The 24,388-nt window shown below is 51.8% G+C and overlaps 1 protein-coding gene across 1 annotated transcript; it reads left to right on the top strand.

Annotated features, from left to right (window-relative positions):
* Positions 1 to 1,837: 1,837 nt before the first annotated feature.
* On the top strand, positions 1,838 to 23,663 carry ISM2 (isthmin 2). The gene is made up of 6 exons (XM_008925031.3): positions 1,838 to 2,230; positions 16,787 to 17,047; positions 17,538 to 17,910; positions 18,725 to 18,865; positions 19,385 to 19,462; positions 19,925 to 23,663. Exons 1-6 carry the CDS (start codon positions 2,093 to 2,095, stop codon positions 20,440 to 20,442), a joined length of 1,509 nt encoding a protein of 502 aa, XP_008923279.2. The 5' UTR covers positions 1,838 to 2,092; the 3' UTR covers positions 20,443 to 23,663.
* Positions 23,664 to 24,388: the final 725 nt, after the last annotated feature.

The raw sequence follows: 24,388 nt of genomic DNA, 5'->3' as shown, positions 1-24,388 counted from the left end.
CCCTTTTTCTCTTCTTTCCCAATCCCTCTCCCACCTACCCCCCAAAAAACCCTCAAAAAACCCTAACACACAAGTTTTGTACTGAAATGACTGTGTAAAACCGTAGCCTGTTTGTTTGCTCACATCAGTGTTCCCCTCTAGTCATGTACTCCAGAACCAGGAAACCTTGCGTGCGAGATGGATGCTCAGCTGTTTTCTGGCAGTCTCAGGTCCCTTGTACAGCAACAGCCTTGACGTGCAATCTAGAAAAGCTGCTTCTGTTGTGGAGAGACACCTGCAGTGGCAGCTACTCTTCCTGAGGTGCAGCACTCCCACGAGGGAGTGCCCCTCAGAGCTCAGCGCTCGCCAGGGAAAGCTGGCTGTGCTGGAAAGCCAGGCTGCTACCCTTGGGTGCTGTTACAGTGTCAGGCTGCTCTCAGCTGTCATGCTGCTAATGAGATGTTTGAAAGGGCTTCTTGATCCATCTCGCAAGGGATTCTTGACCTCACATCTGTCTTGCAGTCTGTGTCTTGTTTTAAACATTTCCTTCCATTCATCTCAGCCTTAAGTCTGCATAAACCAGATGTCAGTATTTGAAAAGGAGGTGCAAGTCCTGGTTTTAACTGTGGCTACACAAATGGGCCCAGGTGATTTGCAGCTCTGTGCTAAGGCTGCTGTAGAAATGTTTTTTCTGTTCAAGGTGTCCCTTTCTGGGACACTGCCAGCACTGGCACTTTTCCTCAGCAGGCTGCAAAACCTCCTTTCAGTGTCTTTCCCTAATAAGTTTTTCATAGTCCTTTCCCTAGTAATTTCCTTCACAGGCTCATGAACGCCTGTGGAGATCCTGGAATAGATACTCTAGACCCAAAGTAAACAGCCACTCCATGTTTCCAAAAGCCTTTGAGGGTTAGATAAGATGCTGCCGGCGTAAAAGACAGCAGATCAAGGAATAAAAACTTATTTCGAGTGGTGGAAACTTCCTCCCGCAGCTCGGGAACAGCCGGAGCTTTCACTGGGGAGCACAGAGCCCCGTTTCTGCCTGTCGCGGGCCGGGCCGGGAGCGGGGGGGCTCGTCCCCGCTCTCCCGCGGAGCGGCCCCGGTGCTCGGAGAAGGAGAGGCAGCGGCCTTTGCAAGCTCTTCTCCCCGGGGGCGCGGCGGGAGGCTCCGAGCCCTGATGCGCTGAGCCCCTCCCGGCCGCGGCCCCGCTCCTGCCCCTCTATCCCGGGCGCTCTCCATCCTCCCGCCCTCGTGCGGCCGGGCCGGAGCCCGCCGGGCCCGCGCCGCCCCCGCCCCGCCGGGAGGGCGCTGCGCGGGCTCCGGCGGGAGCGCCCGTGGTGCCGCTGGGCTTGAGCGAGGCCGGCGCCGCCGAGGCGAGAAACAAGAGTCCGCCGGGCGCCCCGCGCAGGGCAGGCCCCGCGGGCACAGCCGGGCGGAGGGGGCGGCGGCCCCCGGCCATGCAGCTGCCGGGAGGGAGGAGCGGAGCGGGCAGGGCAGCGCCCGGAGGGAAGGGGGGGAGTCTGTGCAGCGCAGCCTCCGCGGGGCAGGCGCGGCGGCCGGCCCGCGGCCGCAGCCGCGGCGATCGCCCGGCGGGCTGGACGCGCTTCGTGCGAGCAGGAGCCTCTCCCCGGCGAGCGGCCTCCCGCCGCCCTCGGTGCCCAGCGTTGCCTTGCAGAGCTGCGGCAGCACCGGCGAGTGACTACGCGGGGGGAGGAGAAGAGGAGGAAAAGAAATCGGATTGCCGAAAGGATTAGGAAGCGGGGTGGGGAGGCGAAGCTCTCTCCTCCCGTCCCTCCCCGCACACACTTGTGAGGCTATTCAGAGTTATCCTTCAGCATCAGGGGCGGGCGAGCCGCGACCGCGAAAGGTGCTCGGCAAACTGCAAGAACGATCAGAGGGAGCGGAGCGGCCCGGGCCGGCGGACCCTGCCTCGGCCCCTGTCCCAGCCCGCGGGGCACCTCACTTCCCGGCTCCCGTGTTTTATATATTACTCTTTTTTCTAAGTTTTCCCCTGCTCCTCTCGCTTTCTCGGAGCATTCTTTGGAGCATTGCGGGCGGGCGTGCTGCCGGACCGCCTGCCCTGGACGTGCGAGGTGGGGAGAGAGGGAGGGAGAGATGCCTCTGATTAGAGGGCAAGTCGTGCTCATCCTCAGTTTCGTCTTCCTGACAACTTTCGTGGCTGTGGTGAGAGGACTGCCCGTGAGGAAACACCGCAGCAACAGCCCGAAGGAGAGGAGCTCCAAGCTGGCAGAGGTAAGGCAGCCTTTGGGGAAGCAGGGAGAGCCGGGAGGGTGCTGAGGCGAGTCCTTCCGCAGTCTCTGCACCCCCTCACGTGCCGGGAAAGCTGGGGAGGCAGCGGGCCACCTGAGCGGTCACCGGGGCTCCCTCGGAGGCGGTTGTGCATCTCGGACGGGAGCAGCATCCAACACGTGTCCCGCGGCCCGGCCGCCCGCAGCTCCAAGGAGAGAAGCAGGAGCGGGGAGGAGTGTTTGGGCCCCCCCTCTTACAGGCTGTTTCTTCACCCGTTGAGGGGCAGAGCACTTTCCCGGCCTGCGGGATTTTCGGGCAGCCTCAGGTCTTCGCACTGCACAGAGGCTGAAGGAAAGGGGCTGCTTTAGGCTTTCTGAAATCGGGGCCGAATGTCGTGACCCGGTGCCCGGGAAGATCCGTTGCCTCCAGCAGCCAACATCCCAGGTGGGAGAGAGGGGTTACATTGACGGGGTTGGTGCCTTGCCAGGAACGCCGAATCTCCTCTACCACAAACATATGACGGATTTTAGCCACCATCTCACCTCCGCGCCGAGACGCCCCTGGGGCAGGTTCCGGGGCGACCACGCTCCCCTCTCATCCCGGCAGCCTGCGCCCCGCCGTGTCCCCCGGGGCAGGCGGCCTTGGGAGCCTCCCGGCCGGGAGGGAGTATGTCCCGGGGCTGCGCCTTTCCCTCCTTGGAGTGCCGGATCCTGGCCAGCGCTGGCTGCCGAGCGCGGACTGTGCAAGGGAAAACTTAAGCAGGCAGTGAGAGACTGGTCAGATTGGGAGACAACTGGTGGCATCTGATGGGGATTACAGGAGGGAAATAGGAAAGAAACAAAAGGAGAGCAGGGAGAAGAGTTTGAATAAGGACAACTGGACGGTTGAAACAAGCTGTTTTCATCTTGAAACTCTTCCCTGAAAAGAAATGGTTTGGGCAGCACAGCTGTGTTTAAAAAGTACTCTTTCAAAGAATGCTACTGCTAAAAGTAGGTGAAAGGAATAACTGAGAAAAGTGGCGATAGGAAGAGGTTGAGCAGGACAGGGTAAGAGCAGCTCAGCCCTCACTGGCGATACGCAGCAGTACAGGAAGCAGCAGATTTGATCTGCAATGTCAGTCAGACTGGCAGAGGAGGTGTGAAGTGATGGGAATATACCTTATTCCTAGTTATTGCCGAAACAGAATGCTGATATGTGGAGGAGTCGTGCTGCCAGCTCCTGTCAGATGCACTAAACTCCATTCCAGCATGAAATCCAGGGAACAAGTGCAAGGAGCGAATCTGATGCATGGAAAGCCTGGCCAATATGGGCAGGAGAGGGCACGGCCTGTGTCCAGCCAGGTACCGCTAGTCAAGTCTGGTAAGAGTTTTGAGTGGAGCATGGACTGAGCAGATTGAAAGAGGACTGCTGGGAATATGTGCTGTAGGGCTGCTAATAACATGTTGGTGCTGTGCTTTGCTAGTGAAACTTTGAACCTAGACATAGATGGTGCTTCACTTGCCAGAGAAATGCCAGGCAGAGTGACCTCAGGCTCTGGCTGCAGGAGGAGTAGCCATTTACACTTGAAATCCAGGAAAGTATTGCAGCCCGGGGCGGGGGGGGGGACGACAAGGATAGAGACAAGCTGTATGTTATGAAGTTATGCATGTGCCTACCACGGGACTCTGCAGTGCAGCCTTCAGGCTCCTTTTTATCTGACATCTAAAATATGTGGGAGAGGGGAGCGAGCTGCTGTCAGTCGCAGTTTGTGAATGGTTGTGAATGGGGAGCGTTGTGCGGCCAGCCAAAGATCACACACGGCACTTACACAGCCCGGCCTCTGTCCCCAGGACCTTTGCTTCTTGCAGAAGTAGAAACATACAAGAAGTTTATAAGCAAATGTTTGAGGGTGGAGATTAGAAGCAAGGAGGAAGTTGAAAAATTAATTCCTCTGGGAGCGTGTTGGTGCTCCCGTGCATGCCCTGCATCCCTCCGAGTACTGGCTGCACAGTTCTCACGGCAGGGAGAAAGCAGCAGAAGACACATTGGCATGCATCTTCTAGCTGTGTTTTGGGATGAAATCCTCTGTTTCTGGTGCATGTCAGGGAGAATTTAGAGTAGTCATGCACAGCTGTTTGAACTAAAGCAGAGAGCACAAGCACAGCAGTATGGTGGTTAAAAAAAAAATCCGGAGTGATTTTGGGTCATACACACAGATGGTTCCTGTTGCAGCACTGATATGTCCTGTCTCTATGGCAGCAGGGTAGCCACAGCTAGAGTATTGGTTACACTATGGGTAATGCCCTACAGATGTGGGTAGAATGAAGAGGGCTGTGGGGAGAAAAATAGAAATGACAGAGAAGAGCAGATAGACAATCAAAACCATTAAAGAGTTATATAACTTGGACTTATTTTAATTTAACAACTTTCTTTAAAGCAAACATTTTTCATTGGTTTAGAATTGAATGGGAATTGTTATAATCTGTGCTGAGCCTCAGAGTTGCACTTCTATACTAATATAATTTAGAAAAATTAAACCAAATTTTTCAGTAAATTTTTGAGTTAGAAAGTCTTCTAATTGCAGGAAGGATGGAGGAAACACATGCTTTATTTTTGGGTGATAGCCTTATCAGTATGTCCCAAAGTCCTGTGCCTCAGTCAGGATCCATTACCAAAGGAGCAGGAAAATTTACATTTTCTCAGCTGTGACACCGGACAGAAAAGCTTTGCCTGAGTTACACTGTTCTCAGCATAAACAACAGATGTAGTGAGGATATTTGCTATTGCTTCAGTCTGTTTGACTGGAAGTTGAAAAGGCAGAGTGAAGAAGCTGAAAGGCAGTTTTCTTTCCAAACTATGACTTAAATCTAATGAGAGAAGGTACGTGCTTGTTTGGAGGCTTTTTGGTGATGTTTGGGAAGGCAGGTGGGCTCCAAAGCAGCAAGCAGGTGTACAGCAGGGTTTTTAGAAGTGATTTTGCAGATTGGATGCATCATACTTTGATGTGGGCAGAAATGTGGCAGGATGGAGCACTGACCAGCAACTGGCTCTTCAGATTTGGGTAACTGAACAGTTTGAAAAGCTTGTGTCCCTTGTGGAGACAAGGTACAGCTCATCACATCACTTAATGGTTTATTTATTTATGAAGTCAGGAGGTTTAAATGCAAAATATGTTTTGATAAACTCACTGGATTTCAAAATGTTGGCTTTGAACACTGTTAATAGACGTTTGAATTATTTCCAACTGATACCAGTTGATTCTGGTGCTTTTCTGGTAAATAGAAAACAGCTAGAGTCCTAACATGCTAGAAATGTAAATGTTAGAAATTATTAGATCTGTTTGAACCGACATCACAGCTTCAATAACTGTGCATAGAAATAGAAGTGCTAGTGGGAACAGTAATGGGGGTGTTGGGAGAGAGCATCCCGACAGTGACAGGGTGTGGCAGAGCAAGCCAACAATGTTTCATGGAGGGTCCAAGCTCCCAGTCTAGCTCTGGTGGGCTTGATGTGTGCTCTTCAGTAGGAGGGAACCGCTCTGAGAGAGGGGTCCAAGAGCAACATCAGCAAGCTCCCTAAGGCACCTGGGGTGTTACTGCTGGGCTTGGACAGGGGCAGGGGGCAAATCCAGGCTGGAGCTTCCTGTTGGAGTTCCCCTGGTCTGAGGCTGTGAGCAAAGCAAATATGGCATCTGCCATAAGACATAACAGAAGGGAACAAAAGAAATATCAAGCACAGCATAAAGGCTGAATTGGCTGCAAATCAGTGGGTTTGTGCAGCACCTGATATGACTGGCTCCAGGCCCCTGAGAAATAACGAAACAAGTGGCAACAGTACCTATTATTTACTGGTTAAATCAAGCAGTGAGAGTAGCGATGGGAAACTACATACAAAAATGTAGGTCTACACCTGATTAAAAAAAATTGGTAGCAGTCTTGATTTAAATTGACCTGCCCTGTGCATAAGGGCAAGTGAGTGCCAAGGAATGCTTAAGAATTAAATGTACAGCAGTCACGTGATGCCTGGATGGAGATAACAGCAAATGGAGAGTGAAGGAGCTTCAAGGTGATATGGCGTGGCTGTACTAGATAAAAAAGTGTTAAAGGGAAAGAAATATCATCTAGGCTTGAGTGGAGTTTGTCAGGAGACTGTAAACAGAAGTAGCCCTGTCATTTGGGAGCCCTAACATAGCCTAGACATGTTGGTCTGGGGACACCACTGGGGTGATGAGCTGCACAGGCACAGAGGTCTGTGGGAGCCTGCCCTGTGCCTCCCCCCAGCTCTTGCTCCTTCTTGACTCTTCTAGGGCTGTCTGGCCAAGAAGAGGATCTCACTTTCCCAGAGCCATCTCGCCCTGCTGTGGATGTCCAGCTTGTGTTGTCACCTGGGTCCGCCCTGTGTGGAGCATCTTGTTGCGCTGCCGCCTCGTCAGGAGGGCCCAGCTGGGGTAGGAGTGGGCGGCCGGGTCGGTGGCTGCCTGCACAGCCAGATCCTCGCCGCCACCGCGGGCTGTGTCAGTAGCAGAGTCATTTTGCCTGCGGATGTGCTTTTTACCTTTTCATTTCTTCAGCAATTAAGCGTTCTTGTCCCTGGCTTTGTCCTTGGCGGAGGTCGGATTTGTGGGTACAAAACGTTCACTGAAGCATCCTTCCGCTCTGAAAGGGGCTCTTTGTGTGCAGGGAGGTACTTCCCCCTTTGTAGCAAATTTCCTTTTGAGAAGTGCCAAATTATCTTAGTCAACACAGTTGAAAACCCTCCCGCCCTGGGGCTGAGACAGCAGCAGAAACAAAGGGGAGCCGGGTGTAGGGAAGCTGCCCAACAAGCGGGCTTCTTCCCTTTTCACTGCACAAATAGGTCTGCTGCATTCCCATTGTTACAATGAAAGGGGTTCCTGTAAAAGGCACATGTAAGGGGAAGAGATGAGGCATAAATCGCTCCACAGGGCATTGCCCGGCACTCTTTCTGGGTTCACAAAAGTGTCCAGCTCATGCAAACCTTCTCCTCATCCTGCTTCCAACCATGATACCTCCAAGCCAGGTGGGGTGATGGAGGGAGTGTGCTAGAGTTAATTCCTACTTTCCTCTTGTCAGTGTCCTATGGATAGGGAGTGCAAACCAGGGATCATCTGTTTTCCATAGTAGCAATAAATATTCTTCCACTCAGAATAATCCCCGAAACAAGCCCTGATGCTTCCCATAGGGAAACCTGAGGACAGTCTGAGCTATGGACAGGCCAGCAAGGTGTCCCATGCTGTCCAGCTCCTTCAAAGCAAATGTTGTCAGCCATAGGCTCAGGTTTTGTATAAAACACTGGAGCAAGGAAGAGATTGTGTCATGTTTCAATGTTAAATTATTTTTGTTTCAGACAGAAGCTTGCAAAATAGTGGTGCAAGGAGTTTGGGTTTTGTTTTTTGTTGTTTTTTCTTTGGTAGAATGTTTTGCAAGGAACCTTCATTGAGCAGTCAGATGCTTTTACATGGCCAGCTGTAAAAGTCAGCCTGCAGAGGATTGCTTCCAAACAGTCCCGTTTCTGCATGTTCCTTCTGTGTATTAACTCCTGAGGGTTGTCTGAGAAGCTGTTTGAGATGTACTTTCATCTCTGTACTCATGAGATGAAGACACCAAAAAGATGGTGACCTGCCTGCCTCTCAGTCATGGGTGGCCCTTGGCGTGAAGGGCACCGATGCCTCCTGGGCTTCAGGTTGGTTTCGTCTCCAGGGCAAGGATACAGCTTCAAAGGGAACAAAATGCAGTACATAGCTGCCTTTTGCTGTCTCCTGGCCACTGGATGGGCACAAGGTAGAGACCTGGCTGCAGATGACCAGGAAATGCTCATGCATGCAGGGAAGAGGTGGTGAGGTTTGGGTTTATCTTGGATTAGGAGCTGATGGTTGGCCTGGTCTGTCAGGGTCTTATCTAGCACTCAGGACTTGGGGTGCAAGGCAGGTCTGGGAACATGTCCCAAACCAAGAGAGCCACCATCATGTAGGGTGCAGTTGGAGTCTGGCACATGGCAAGGGTACAGTGCCCTTCAGATGAGCTGTCTTCTAGCCCAGCCTTGGCAGCCTGAGTCTAGGGGCGAGCAAGCCAGTCTCAGCTCTTTCCCAGCAGCTGAGCCCCCAGGCTCCCGGGATGGCAGTATTTGCTGGATGGCCTAGAGGTGCTGCAAGAGGTGCTCCACCAGTGGAGAACTGACACCTCTTTGCCTCCCTGGGATGTCCTCTCTTCCCCACCACTTGGCACACTTTCCTGCTGCCCTCCCTGCCCTCCCTTTCACCTCCAGCCATTCCCGCAGCAGCCAAAATCCCCAGGGATGCCAGCTGTGCCGTGCTGTGTGTCGGACAAGACAAGGTGTTGTACAAATGTCTTCACATAGGCTGTTCCCCCCAGCAGTTTCCCCTCTTGAGACATTGATTTTTAAGGAGCAGGCAGCCTTACCATGTAATAAAACTACAAAGATGCCCCTTAGGGGAGCATCTGGTTCTCTTCTGGGAAGTATCTGCAGAGTGGCCCTCCTCATGCCTCCAGCAGAGGAGGTGTGTGGGTGTCTCAGAGTCCACTTGGCTTCTGCATCCAGGATTACAGCTTGAGTACTGTGTGTCTGTGACCACTGTGGGGACTGGTCCTGGGGTTACCTCTAGGAAGTGACTGGCCAAAGGGAAGAGGAGGAGTCAACTGGGGGCTAAGATGCTGGAGAAGTGGGGCTTCCCATCTGGATATGCCCTAGCTTTCCTCTGACTTTGGATTTGCCTCTGCAGCCTTGCAAACCTCAGGCTTCTGTCTGATGGGAGGGGAAAAAAAAAGAATTCTTTTTGGTGAAGCACTTAAGAAGTAACAGAGGCTGTCCTGGAAGATCTTATGAACAAGTGAGTTATGAACACCACAGATTGGAGCTAGAGGAAGGTACCCCAAGACCCTTTCTCCACCCCACACTGATGTGCAGGAGTCATTAAATCCTGCCACTGGGCTGGGGAGGGGAGCTGAGCTCATCTACGGGCTGGGGAGCTGCAGCCAAGCACCTGGAGCAGAGGTTGCTGGCTGTGAGTCATCCTAGGTTTGTCTCTTAAGGAATAGAGATGCAGCATCCCTGCCTGGATCCCTTCCTGTGCAGGGCATGGAGATGCTCCAAGTCCAGCTCAGGTGTCCATTTTGTCTGTTGTTGAAGGGATCCCCGATGGATTTCTATTTGGCTGGTTAGCTGCATTCCCTGCCACACTGCTTGCATGGAGGGGCAGCCTCTGCACCCTGTGTGGGACAAGGGGAGTAGGTGCCTTGCCCTGTGTCTCCTCACACCACCCCTTTTATCAGGCAGGAGGAGGCTGGCATTGGTTCCATCAGTTTCTACACTTGCTTTGCTATATTTCGGGGGATTTTGCTTTTGCAGTTTTGCCTGGTCTGCAGCAGGGAAGGGAGCAGCAGCTGGAGCAGAGGGTTACCGTGTGCAGGCTAACAAATGCGGATCATTAGCTGGAACAAGTTAATGGTTACTGAAGCACATGGAGTTTAGAGCTGGAACAAGTTAACAGCAGCTCAGTCTGATGCATTAGGAGCTTATGCGTATTACAGCTCAACTATGTTAACAGAAAACATGTGCCCTAGCAGGAGCATTTGCCAGAGAGTACCAGAGGATACGGATGTGTGTCTGTTCACCTCTCTGGGGGACCTCTATGTGCAGTCTCTGTGGGGGCCCAGCTCCCATACCCATGGCTGTGCTGCATCTGAGCAGCTCCCAGTTGGCCTGGCTGCAGCAGAAGTTTCAGGATACGGCCTCAGGTTAAGGGTCTTCAGGTAAGGGTGCCTTGCCACTGGCTGGTGTCCTTGCAGCAGGCACTACCTGTCAAGAACAGGCCCTTGGGACCTCTGCACTTGGACAGTCTCCTGGTGCAAGGACAACCCCATGTGCTGTGCTGTGATATGTCAGTGGTGCCAACCATATACCCCAGTTTCCCCTCAAGGACTGTGTGGTTCATCCATGTGGAAGGCAGGGCAGTCTCTCCTCAGGGCAGGGACCTTTCCTGTGGTGAACCTTTCCGAGAGCCTTCTCCAAGTAGGACATGGGAGACCCACATCTATTCCTGGCCTTGCCACAGGCTACCTGAGAGACCTCGGGCAGGTCATTTTCTTTGTCTGCAAAATGGAAATTTTACAGCATTTGTCTCAGTGTTAAAGAGGGAGAAGATATTTATGGTAGTGTGACACTGAGAAGGGCAACAGCTAGACATGGCAAGGTGAAAAGCCACCAGGCTCCTACTTTTCCTCCTTGTGTCACAAGTGATCTGGGGAGTGAGGATGCCATTGGCAAGTTACTCGTCAGCACATCCACAGGAGAGCTGACTGCAGTGAGAGAAGCTGGGCTGTGCCAGTGGGATGCATGGTGAGGATCAGTGTCAGTAGCCTGGAGAACATCCCCATTTGTGGTCTTACACAGTCACCTATGCTGTGTCCCTGCTCCTCATGGTGCTGCATGCTGCTGCTTCTCCATGCTATAGTGTCTTCTGCTCCAGGGCTGGCTCTGCCTCAGGGCAACTGAGTCATCGACCTTGGAAAGAGTTTTGAGATTACTGTTGTTGCAATTGTGAGACATGGAAATAAATGTGAGACATGAGTAAGCCTTTGATGCTGCCTCCTGCAGCTTCCTACTCAAGACAATTGGGATGGAGCTAGTTAGAGAAGGAAGTGATACCATATGATCTAAAGTATTTTGATAACTGCATGAAAATTATAATCATGAGGTTGTAATAATATCTGCACAGCCTACAGTGTGCTGCCAGCTCCTGCTGGCCTGTCATAAACAGGATCTGCCCACGCAAGCATGATAACCAAGTGCTTTGTCGGTTCCATGAGCACTTGTAGAACTCCCCCAAAACCTAAATGGAGTCTTTACTTAAAAACAAAAAGGCAACAAACCAACAAAAAACCAACCAAACAAATGGAACCATAAAAAATACCCCCTAAAACCAGCACCCAAGTGTGAGTTGATTCTGAGGTGGACCAGAGAGTACAGCAGGTGGGAAATCATGGTTCTGCTCTTTACTTGGGCCTTAGCCCCTTCGCAGGTGGGATTGTAATCCAGGGCACAGGAAGAGGGAGGCAACTGGAGGTATTCACTTCTTTAAATTACCTCTGACAGATCTTCCAGAGCTCAGCTGTCAAAACCCTGAATGATAGCTCCTGCTAAGCCACCTGCCTGTAAGTCTAAATGTGTTGTGTCCGATGACTGGGATTGTGGCTCAGAAGGTCTTACAGACAGTAACAGGAACTGGGTGGCATCTTCACCTTCCCTGATATCTCCTAGGTACCCACCCAGCTCTTGACACCTCTAGAAGCTTTGGCAAGGCTCTGGGAAATCCGTTAAGTGGGTGATGAGCTGATGGGTAGCAGAGGTCACTTGCCTGATGTTTGTCCCATGGATTTTCCATCTGGCTGAAAGACTGCCAGTTGACAGGTTGTGTGCTGGTGGATGGGTTATGAGCCAGGAGGATCAAACTACAGCCCTCAGGAGGCTGTGGTGATTTCAGCTGGCTGGGCTAAAAAAACCCTTTCTTTGAGCAGTATCTCATCAAGGAGAGAGCGTGCACTATGGGAGGAAGGTGTCATAACCTACTGAATTTGTTCCTGGTGATTACCCTGCTGTTCAACCTTCCTTTATTTTCAAGAGACAACAGTGTTACTTGTTAACACTAGAAAAACCTCCCCTTTCTCCCAACCCTATCAGCAAAAATTGTCATGAGCTTTTCTGCAAACTACAGCTCGAGCTAACCCCAGAAATACTGGGCTTCCTTCTAAAGCAACCAATCATCTTCCCTCTACTTCCATAGTTTTATAGTATAGCTTTATAGTAAAATCCTGCTTTGGAGTTGTTTCTGCCCAGTTTCAGTCCAAAGATAATTTTTTCTTTTTCCAGATCTTTGCAGCTTATTTAGGTGAATATAGAAAGGAAAGTTCTGTGGTAAAAAAAAAAAAAAAATTGTACTTGGCTAATTCATAAGTGGGCAAGTTTGCAACAGGCTGCAGCACAGATTTTAAAATGTTGGAGAGAGCTTGGGGAAAGAGTAGGAAGGTCTATTCAGGAAAAGATCAATAGTTCTTCTGGTAGTTTCTTGTTTCAGTACACCATGGTAAAACTGTTCAAAGGAAACCTAACACAAGCAGTAATGATTAAGCAACAAAAGCCCCCATTCCTTATAATTATAGCCCAGTGTGATACCGGCCTTTAGCAAATACGTCATTTTCTTCACTGCAGTGTTAACAAGCCCAAACCACAGCCTGAATGTTGCCTCTGATCTGACTGCCGTGTGCACAGGTTTCTTTGGTTCAAGTTGAGTGAGTTTATGTACTTGATAATTGGCTTGGGATGGGTGTGGGTGGAAGCTGCATATTCTGAGCTTGTCCTATGCTGGTGACTCGCTTGCTCCACTGACTGCTGATGCACAAGCTGCAGCAGTGCTTCACTCCCAGGAGAGTTCTCTCAAATGTCCTTGGAGGGGCAGCTTTGCTCATCAGTGTGTGTAGTTACAAAGAGCACTGCCGGTGGGTGCGCTGGCAACTTGCAGCGCCTACAGTGATGCTGACGAACTTGCTGGAGGGACAAGTACCTGTGGTTGTGGTGGCATACACCACAGGTAGTGTGGCCCCTGGTTGCCAAAGTACAGTACAGCGCAGTTGATGTTTTCAGGTTGTAGGATCTGAGATGTCACATCTCTAGTAATTTTTATGTAGCAGCTGCAGCACATGAACATTGGTAATTTGCTTTTTTAACCCATGTTTAGTTCAAAGCCTTAGAGAAGTTTATAGCAAAATCGCAGATTTTAAGAGCAGATGAAATTATTAGAGCCTTGAATTTCTTCCCTAGTACAGATGTGGTACTCATGTTGAGCCTAGTGATGTGGGTTTGACAGTCTCCACAAGAGAAATTGTCACTTTTCTTAGCTTGTTCCTGTGGTTAATCACCTATGGCACTAAAAGCATGAGACTTATTCCTCAGTTAAATTTGTCTGGCTTTGACTTGAGCACATTGCTTCCTATTATGTGTTTCTTTCTGGATTATAGAGTCTCTGGTGCCTGATGGATTATTCTCTTAAAGAACTGGAAAACCAAGTCATTGCTTCCTTTTTTTAACATGACGAACAAATTAAATTGTACATATCTTTCACTGGAAAAGTCTTTCCATCCCTTGAAACGGTTTTGTGGCTGCTCTCTTCACCATCTCCAGATTTTCGAGCAATTTTAATAGAGCTGTATGGGCTAGAAATGGGAAAATGTCAGCCTTTGGTCTCTAGAGCAGTGATGTGTGGCCTTTTTCCACACACCTTGTTGCCTGTGTTATGTACAAAGTAGGCATGACACTGGAGTGAATTTCTAATGAGTTCCTTCCCCTTCCAAACATCTTTTTTAAGCTTTTGCCCCAAGGTGTTTAGGTGATCAGTCCTACATGTGGGAGAGCCTGGACTATATGGGAAGAGCTCCTGGGCTGGTAGGTAGGAGGGTGTGATCCTGCTTATATTCTGCAGTCAAAACATGGTCTTCAGAAATGGAAAGCCCATGCTCTTTCCCAAGTACTGTCCCAGAGTTTCTCTCAGGTCCTGCCCTGGGAAGCCTTATTCCCAGCAAAGCAGGATATGCCAAGTGTATGCAGGAGTATCTGTGGCAATTCCGTTTTTTGAATTTTTCTTTTGCTTGGTGCTGCCTAGTTGCAGGAGAAGGCTGGAGCTCAGCTGTGAGGCATTGATGGCTTTCCAGCACTGTACTCTGCTTCTTTGGGGTGGTTGCAAGTGTTCTTCCCTTGGCTGCTCCAAGGGAAGGTGGAAGGAGAGGGGAGCTGTTGGTGACCAGCTGGGCGATGGTTTGCAGACTTTCTCTTGTGCTCTGTGGAGAGTGGAGGAGTAGAATGTTAACTCTGGACAAGCAAAGTCTTCTCTTCCTTTAGCTGATGCACTGCAGTGGCCTAGCTCCAGGCTTGTTTGCTTTATCCAGCTGCTCCTTGGACAGAGTAGAGGAGAGAATGGATGTCATGCAGCAGGAGCGCAAACCTCGAGGGCAGCTGCTAGTTTGGCTGTCAGGAGCCCCTTGATGACATGGAGAGGACACATCTGATGCCATGGATGCTCTGACCTGGAGAGAGCACTGGGCTTTTAAGAGCTTGTTAAATCCATGGCTGGACTGGCTGGGGCAGGGCACTGAGCAGAACCTTACTCAGGAGGGGCATCTGATGCAGGGACAAATTTTAACCCAGCAAAGCTTCAGAGCAATGCAGATGTCAACAGGAGGGAAGTGTTGGGTGGTACAGTGCAATGACCATTGCTGAAGGACTCTGGGCCATCCAGGGCAGGCACTCTCAGTGTCCTTGTGCCTCTGGAGTATTTGGGCACTGAGGGAGCTCTGTTCACCCTGCAACACGCTCACAGCCAGTTCCCCTGGAGCAGTTTTACATTTTCCCTGTGGGAACAGTACTCTGAATTTCTTGAGCTTGTTTGGGCGTAAAATCTGAATTAGGCACTGAGTGTAAATTTGGAGACTTGGAGTCTGTTCCTGGCTGGCTTGGTCTGATGTCCTTGGGTGAGCTCGGATCTTGTTGCTAGAGGAGACCTCACTTTCCATGTGTATTAAATTTGGGTTGTCTGTGAAATGAGCTTACCCAGCCCAATAAACTCATTGCAAATTAGGCAAGAACGCCAGGCTCCTAGGGCTGTTGTCAGTCTCTAGTGCAGGGGTTGTGTTGGGCATCTGCATCTGGCAGCAAACCCAGCACTGTCAGGCAGTGTCGTGCAGCCAGCACTAGGACACGGCCAGGTTTGCCTGCTCAGCCCCCCTTACTGTTTATGTTCCACCCGGGCTCTGCCTTGCTCCCTGCTGAGGAGACCCTGGGTGTGACAGGAGACCTAGCAAGGGACTAAGGCACTGGGAGATGGGCTGAGACAGAGCCAGACATCCTTCCCATCCACCCTTCTCAAAACCATTGTGGTTTTGGATGGGGACAGAGGGAGGTGGGAGGGGAAGATGTAGGCAGAGTCATCTGTCTGTGCTCATGGTTGCTACCAGCAGTGCCACAGGAGCCTTCCTGGCCAGGGAGGGGGAGCAAGCCCCAAATGCTCTCACCAGGCAGCACAGGCACTCTCTTCCCTGCAGCCCTCTCTCCTCTGGGCCCATCTGGCGAAGTCTGTCACCGGCCCTTCTCTGCCTTCAGCCTGCTCTGGGCAGCAGCCAAGGGACCAGCGGCATCCCTGCTGCTCTTTTCCCTCCCCCGGGAGTGGAGGGATCACAGGCTTTGATGTACGGGCACAGGGCTGGGGACAGGCTGTGTGCACTCATGAGAGTCTGGCCAGGCTCCAGCTGCCTTTGAAGTGCTCCAGTGATCAGGATGAAAGGAAGGGGAGTCCTTCCCCAAACCATCTGGCTCTAATTGCAGGTAGAAATGCCTCTCTGCGTCCCCCCCTCCGCCCCGTGGGGAGGGGGCACTCCACACTCTTCTTCGTTAATCCCGCGGCTCTCAACTTGGCTGGCGTGAAGGGTGAGAGCTTGGGAACAAAAGAGGGTTTCAGATGGGCAGCCAGCAATAGGCATCCTCTGGCGGAGATGCTGGGGGTTCGGGCACCTCTGCCCGTGCCACAGAGGGGTTTGCCAGTCGTTCCCATCTCTGGTTTCTCAAGCACACTGGAGCCTGCTGGCCCTTTGGCTCACACTCTTTCGTGCCAGTGTGCACCGAGTGCAGGGACGAGGAATGTGGGAACTCGGTGTGAGCCCAGTTATTTGGCAGCACACGCTGGCCGCCTCCCTGCCCCCTCTCCCCCCTCCCCCCGGCTGACTGGTGCTGCCTGTGGGGCAAGGCTCCCTGCCCGCTCTCCCTGCTCCTCCTGGGACAAGGCTGCTGTGAAATGCCACGTGCCACTGAAGTGGCAGCAGCAGTTAGAGCCATTGGCAGCACTGGCAAGTGAGTTTTGTTGACTTGTTCGGCTGGGCATCTTCCCTTTCTCAAGGACCTGGAGGTAGCTGGGTTATATCTACCAGCAGTTTCTTTTCCTTCTTGTGGTAGCCTTTGGGCAGCATGTGAAATCTCAATTAAACCTGTGTTGCTTGAAGTTGTCTGCCTTAATATTAACACCACAGAACAATTTATTTTGATGAGGTTTTCCCCTTGTCATAAAGCCCTTGTTATAAACTTTTAATATAAATATATAAAATTATTAAACATGAGCTCTGGTAACTCAGTGACCAGAAACAGCCCATGCTGTGACCATCTCCAGGGACCAAGCAATGGCCAAAAAGGGAGAGCAAGATGTGGAAAGCCAGGCAAAATGGGCAATGAGACAGCAGAAGGGTGCAGAGAGGGTAGTTGTGGGTATGGGAAGCACCAGCTTGAATAGACCTGTAGGTTCAGGTGCAGCAGGGCTGAGTCCTAGCACAGCAGAGGACACTGGGTATTAATTTGATTGATTAACATGTTAACTGCTACCCTGATGCTGCAGATGGGGTGGAAGAACCGTTTGGTGCAGCCGACCAGACCCCCCTTTGCTGGACAGCAGTTTCCTCCCTGCCCTGCACTGCCACCCTGCAGAGATGTTTTCACTGCCTCTTCCCTCTCCAGGTCTCTGCCTCATCCAACCCTCGTTCGGCAGGGGATGAGGAGCTGCCACCATCAGGCAAGGCACGGGGGCTGAGGCGGAGCGGGCAGGCTGGCCCACGGCGGCACAGACGTCGGGGGGTGGCTCAGCAGGCTGCCAGGAGCCCAGCAGTGCCCCAGCCCAGCAGTGCTGGCCAGGAGGAGAGCCTGCCCTTCATGCTGAACCTGCAGAGCTTGCCGGGGCTGGCCAATGTGGACCTGAGTGCCCAGAACCCCAACATTCAGGTGGGGAGTGGGTCTAGGAGGGCCATGGGGGGATGTGGGTGAGCGCTGCATGTGCTCTCCAGCCTCATTTGGTTCCCTAAGAGGAAAGATCTTGTGAATGGGGTCTGTGTGGCTTCTGCCATCTGTCTTCTTGGTAACTGCCAGCTGCAGCTAGCTGGCATTGAGAAGCTCCTTGCCAGAGGAATTTGCTCACACTCTTTTCCCTGCCCCCCCAGCTCCTCTCCACAGAGCAGGAGCAAACACTCCTATGTAGGTGACCTCCCAATTTCTGAGGGTGGTGTTTGCCCCTGTGGGTGACCACCAGCCCCCCTGTGCCTCCCACACTGTCCCTGCTCAGTCTCTCTGGATGAGGCGAGACCACTTGTGCTCCTCATGGTCCTGCAGCCCAAGGTGTCTCTGGCATCTCGGATTGGGAACCAGTGCATGGTCTGGTAGGTCTGTCCTAGGGCTGTGCCCTGGCTCACTGCCTTGCCTCATGTCTGCCTTAAAGGTGACCATTGAAGTGGTGGATGATCCTCAGGCCGAGATGGAGATGGACTTGTTGAAGGAGACAAGAAATGACTGGTCTCTGACATCCTCTGAGTGGTTGTCCCACAAGGACCTGTTCTGGCCCCTCTTCTGGGAATACACTGACCCTGCTGAGGGGGAGGAGGAAGAGGAGGAAGAAGAGGAAGAAGAGGAGGAAGAGGATGACAACCTGGATGTAGGGGACAGGGAGGAAGAAGAAGAGGATGATGAGGAGGAGGAAGATTACACAGCAGAGTATGAGGAGGAAGAGTCCATGCTCAGTGGAGTGGGAGGTAATTGGGACCAGCGATGGCCTGGGCAGAAGAACTGGATCTTTAAGGAAAAATATAATTACGGTGAGTTCTCTTGGTATGCACAGCTGCCCTGCAGACCTGCACTGCCCTCCCCTGTCTTGCCTGGCCCACAGCCCTGCAGCAGGGATCACAGCACGCTGGTGCTCAGCTCCTACTTAAAAAATAAGCAAGCATGCCAAGGAGCAAGGCCAGTACTCAGCTGTGGCTGCCAACAGTCAGACATGCTAGAGTCCCAGTGGGAATTGCCCTTGCATGTAATCAGATGGAGCATGGACTCTAGCGAAGGCATGCTCAGATGAGAAAAACATTGTAAATGTTTAATGACAAGTGCTGCTGCCATGGACTCAGATCCCTGCAGTGACACCAGTGCCAGAAGCCTTTGCCTCAGACGTCGGCATTCCCCCAGGAGAGGAGCTGCAGAGGGCTCCATGGCAAGTACTGGTGAGCAGACAGGCCATGGCACCACAGCAGCTCCCTCTTGCAGCTTCTTGGCCATGACCCTGAAACCAGTCAACCTTTGCTAGTACCTCATGCTTCAGCATCATGGCCAGTGCATTGGCCAAGTTCAGTGAGGAAGGGGACGGACAGTGATGCCTGTTTGGGTTGGTATGACTGGGAGCAAAGCTGTGAGAATGAGAGCTTTTGCTCAGGAGATGCTTCCCTGGGGTTGGCAGCGAGGACAAGGTTGGCTGGCCCTTGGCATCACATGACTGGGTACTTCTGTGTGTCCCAGGCAGCACTGTCCCTGTACAGGGATGGTGCAGAGCTGAGGGAGGTCCCAGGTGGCTGTTGGCTCCCCTTCTGCTAAGGCTTTGCTGAGGTTCACCACTCTCTGCCTCTTCCCTGCCTTGCACAGACTATGAAGATGAGGATGAGTGGAGCCTGTGGTCCCCTTGCAGCACTACCTGTGGCAGTGGGAACCAGAAGAGGACCCGGTCCTGTGGTTATGCCTGCACAGCAACGGAGTCGAGGACCTGTGACCTGCCACACTGCCCTGGTGAGCCCTTGGCCATACCAGTGCTTGGGTACTGTCTGACCCCAGTGTGGGCTGGTCCCCCACTGCTGCAGGCAGTGCTCATGCTTCAAGAACTAGTTATGTTTAGTGTGATCAGAGCTAATGACCATGGGGCTTTGTTTCCACAAAGAGGCTATGGTTGGGCTTCATGGCTCCCTAAGCAGTTGTGTGGTACCCAAGGGTGGTAGGAGCTGGGGTCCGGCTTGATGTGTGACTTCTTGCACCTCTCTCACACTGGGAGCTTGAAATTTTCTCCTGAGGCATATTGAGAGCCAGCTCTATCCAATGGTATTTACATAACTCACAGCCTCAGGCAGGTGTGTCCATCCAGTCTTGTTGCTGGCCCTTGCTTCCAAAGGCAGAGCTATGTCACCAAAGAAGTGGCGGAAGAGGGGCTGGAAAATGGATGGTGTCTGGTGCACATACAGAGGGAAGAATCTCGCCACTGGTCCTGGTGTTCAGCCTGGCTCTTTGTTTTGGTTTTTTTTTTTATTTCTCAAGGTGCAGAAGGGGAAATGGTCTTCCCCACAGAAGAGACACCTTTCAGAAGTGACAACACCACAGAACTGTTCAACTCAGGTCAGCCTCTGCTTCTGCCTTGCACTGGCTTCAGCTATGACTGGGGGGTCATAGCTGGCTGGTGGGGAGGGCTCTGCCAAGGGCTCCCACGTCTGGTGTCCAGCCTAAGTCACCCCAAACCACTACCATGTGCAGGCATCAATGGTCATGCTGGTAAACCCAGTTGCTCCCACAGCCCTGGTACAACACAGTCCTGCTTTACGGTTCAGTGGCTGAGGCCAGCCTGCTGTGTGCCCTCTCCCATGGGGGAATGCTGCCAGCCTGGCTCCGGCACAAAACCCCTTCCCTCTGTCACTGCCCTGGGGAGGGAGTCTGGCTCCAGCTCATCCCAAGAGCCTGACTGCTCCTGCCTGGTTGTTGCAGGCTCCACTGGTGGTATTGGCAAGGTGGCAGAAAAATGGCAACTGGGTAAAGTGGGGTGCAGACTGTGCATGCCCTCACCTTTCTGTACCTTCCCCCCAGAGGTAGACAGCTGTGAGAAGTGGCTGAACTGCAAGAGTGACTTCCTCACCAAGTACCTGAGCAAAGTGCTGACAGACCTGCCCAGCTGCCCCTGCTCCTACCCACTGGAGGCTGTCTACAGTGCCGTCAACCTGCGGGATGAGCAGCAGGGCAAGAGCTTCCGATGGCGGGATGCCAGTGGCCCCAAGGAGCGCCTGGACATCTACAAGCCCACAGCACGCTTCTGCCTGCGCTCCATGCTCTCCCTGGACAGCACCACCCTGGCTGCCCAGCACTGCTGCTATGACGAGCACACCCGCCTCATCACCCGCGGGAAGGGGGCTGGCGTCCCCAACCTCATCAGCACCGAGTTCTCCCCGGAGCTGCACTACAAAGTGGACATGCTGCCCTGGATCCTTTGCAAGGGTGACTGGAGCCGATATCACGCCGTCCGGCCCCCCAACAATGGGCAGCAGTGTGCTGACAACCCCACTGAGGAGGAGTACCTCTCCCAGCTGCAGGAGGCCAAGGAGTACTAGCCACAGCCACTCTCAAAGGAGCCACTGGCTTGCACCCCTGCGCAGCCTGGCGAGCCCTGGCCCTGCTCATGGGCTCCTCGGTGGTGCCAAGCAAAGCGGGGAGGATGCACCATCTGTCTCAACCCCTCAGAGGGGTGCTTCAGCCCCCCTCAGATTTCTGAGGGTGCCGGAGGTTATCTCAGTGCAATCCCTGCCATGCCACCCAGGGCAGTCCTGCAATCCAGGGCTCCTGGGCTGGCACATGGGGAAACAGTAAGTGCTGGGAGTTGTAAATGGAACAAGGGGCTGCTCCTGCCCGCTTTTGTTCTCTATGACCTTTCAATGCAACCTGAAAGCTGAGCGCAGGGTGAAGCAGGCACAGCTCCTGCTGGCTTCATGCCTTGTCTGAGGAGCTGGTGAGGCACGGCTGCCTGCTCTTGCCTGTGCACCTGCCCTGGCACACACTGGATTATGTCTGAAACTGGGGTAGGTCCTCTAGAGAGCACACGGCTGTCCCAGCCATGCATACAGAGCAGGGTTTGCATGCTCCTCAGGTTTGTGCATGCACAGTTGGGAAGGAGCAGAGAAAGGCTTAGCAGGGTCCATAGGCTGAGGGTGGGTGTGGGGCAGGAGGAGACTGGTTACCTGGGCTCCCTTGGAAGATTGCCTTGCCACCAGGGTTTTGATTGCCAAAGCTAGACATGGGTGGGCCTTAGAGGAGGCCATCACAGGGGATGCACCACCTCTGTGCATTTTAGCCCCTCTACCTTGGTGCTTGGGGGAGCAGGGTGGTAGCACCCATGCAAGTCCCAGCACTAGCCCACTGTCAGGCCTTGGTGCCCTGGCAGCCCCCAGAGGATCTCAGTGCTCAGGAGCACCTGTGACACAGCCCAGAAGAAAGTCCTGTGTTTCCCAGTCACAGGCCTGCCAGGGACAGGAGACACCTTGGCCACTGCTCATGCCATTGCTGGCGAGGAGCAAAAAGCACCGAGTCAAGTTCTCCATGGGAAGAGGAACAAGTCAGGTGCCACTGGGAGCATCCAGCATTGGCCCTCTCTGGTCTGCTGCTGGACATGGGCCCTGCTCCATGCTGTCTCTGCCCAGGTGCCCAGCAGGAGACAGCCCAGGGAAAGCGACTCATGGGCACGCCCTGCGCCTCTCAGGCTCGCTGCCGGGCCAGGCTCACAAGTGTGGCTCCAAAGGAGGAACACACACATGCTAACAATGTCAATACCTGGTGTCCACAGATCACGAATCATGATGCTTTCTGTTGGCACTTTGGTCTTGCCTGGGTTTTATTCAGCTTTTCCCAGGTCGGTAGCAGTGTGTCCCAGCATATTTTGTGAGCTTTTCTGCAAATAAACTAGGCTGAGCACCTTTATCCCTGGACATTCAGTTGTTGAACCTGGCAGAAACTTTACAGCTTTCATTTGGAAAATTTTATGCATCAGAGGAAATAAAAGAGCAAGTCAAGCACACATAAAGACGAATGGAGTCATTTCTAGACTAGAAGTTTCACCTGAAACCTGAACTTCACCTGAGGCTGTTAGCTACTCCATGTGTTTCTGCAGGACACTGTTGGACCAAAAAAATATCTGTCTGGTTGCAGAGGTCCTTGGCTGACCATCCTGTGCTATGTCTGTCCTTGCAGGAGTTTTCTCCAGCATCAGTGAATATCCATGATCTGAAAGCAATCTGGGGAGTCTTTCTGGGAGCATCTTTATGTATGTTGAATGTATGTTGATCCTTTTGCCTTGGTTACTGGTAGAATATTGCATCTTTGGTCATCAGTAAGATGGTCATCAGCTAAGACTTCCTAGCTGGTAAAACAAAACTATTAATGAAGTTATCACTTAATTCTTCTTATTTAACTATTATTCCACACTTGTATCCCTAGACTCTGGCTGTGGTTTCTATCAAAACATAGGCAGGCATCATCCATTTCCCAACAGGTATGCAGTCTGAGATGAGCAGTGTTATGTAAGTAGTAAGAGGGAAGACAACCAAATAAGCATGATGAAGACTTAGACCCTGGAAAATTTTCTGATCATTACATGTTCCTAGTCAAAATGGTCATTTGCTCACTAGTTTCTGCTAAAGAGGTAGGTCATAAAGAGGGGGTGGCAGTGGTCTGGTGGCTTGATTCTGGGAGCCTGGGATGTGTTCAGGGAGCCTCGTAAAGAGACACAGAGGCTTTTGTATGGGAAGCAAACAAACTGACCGGGCGAGGCCATGGAAGGATGAGCTTGTTATCTTCTGTCATTCAGCACAGCATCTTCATATTTCCTCTCCCATACCATATGTCATTATTAACATCATCAGACTCTCAGAGGAGCTTATTTACCATCAGTGCTGACTTCTTTAAAACAACCTCCTGTTGAATGTGCCTAGTGTTCTGTATTGGACCCACACATGGAAGCAGGACTTCTGCAAACAGCCTTTCTTGAAGGAGACTTGCAAAAGCTCAGCCAATTTGTTTGTTAGACTGGCTACTCTCTAAGGAAGTGCTCTTACAATAAGGACTGTTATTCAGGCTTTGCACCCTCCTCCTCTTTATACTGGCTATGTCAACCAGTCTAGTTCTGTAATAACTGGAGTTCCTGTCCAAGGGCAAGTAGAAAAATTCCTTGCATTGACAGCCCCCCACTCCCCGCCTCCCCCACAAAAGCTAGTTGAGAGCCAAGTAGCTATTCTGCTTCGCTGCCTCTATGGTTTAGACAATATAGGCATGAACTGGAGCATGAGAAACAAGAAGCAGTGTTGTTCCTCATACGAGCACCTTACACACCGGGAGGCTTTGCAGAGCACTTTGAGAAAAGCAGACCTTAAGCAAGCATTTATTTTTATATCCCATCAAAGATTCTGTCCAGCTCACTGCCATTTAAGTGATGAGTCTCTAAGGTTTTATTCCTTAGGTTTATTGTGGATTTTTTATATATAATATATATAAAATGTCTTTTATTCCTACAAAATTTCATAGAGAATAATTCTTTATTCTGATGCTGCAATAAAGCACTTCATATATATATATATACATATATATATATTTATATGTCATGCTGATGTCATTCAGTTGGGACTGGAGCATATGTTGCTATTAATTTTGGTTGAGAGGGATGACACTGTGTTGAACACTACATGTCTTGGGTTCTCAGTCCTAGTTGGCTTTGATTCCCTTCCTTAGGATTTATATTTGGTGATGTCTGGCTGCAAAAATCATAGGTAACAAAGACTATCTGGAGCCCACCACCACAGCCATGGTGGAGTTATAAAATGGTAAATCCCCAGGGGGTGGTGACCCTTGAGGTTTGAAGCAATGAGCGCTTCTGCAAAATATAAACATATCACACTTAGACCAGAAAAGAAAGTAGTTGTAGTTGTTGTTGTTGAAGTAGCCATGTTGTAGAGCCACAAGGAGAAGGGGCAGGAGCCCCCCTGGGGGCTCTGCCCCCCCCCAGCCCCTGGCTGGGAGGCTACAGGGACTTGGAACAGTTTAAGCTGGGCTAAGTACCTGTAGCTATGAGCTGGGGGATGTTTCTCCACTGTGAGTAACAGAAGCGGCAGCAAGAACAGCACTGACCAGGGAAGGTGGCAGAGAGCCAATAGATAAGAACTGAAGAAGCAGCAGAAACAGCACGTAGCCAAAGAGAGACATAGAGTTGTCTGAAGGAAAGAGAGCCAGCAGCAGAGAGAGCAGAACTAAGCTCTACAGGGAGAAAGTTTGGGTAAGAACTGAACCAAAACCCCAAACTCCTTTTGTGACCTCTCCTAAGCGGAGAGGATGGACTCCTACTGAATGGAAGTCCTAAGATGCAGCATGCACTGCAGAGAGGAGCTGAAAAGTGAAAAGCTCAGGCGTCCTGGAAAGCCAGACCAGGATGGCCAAAGGAATGCAGAGGAGGGCCTCGCCCTCCCGCTGTTGCTGCTAAGCTAGCAGCCTGATGACAGAGCACGGGAGCTTTGCAAG

Source organism: Manacus vitellinus, unplaced genomic scaffold, assembly GCF_001715985.3.
Source record: "Manacus vitellinus isolate BGI_N305 unplaced genomic scaffold, ASM171598v3 scaffold_6_pilon, whole genome shotgun sequence".
NCBI classification, from domain to species: Eukaryota; Metazoa; Chordata; class Aves; order Passeriformes; family Pipridae; genus Manacus; species Manacus vitellinus.
The sequence above is the reverse complement of the archived record's forward strand: the minus strand, read 5'-3'. Positions and strand labels throughout refer to the sequence as shown.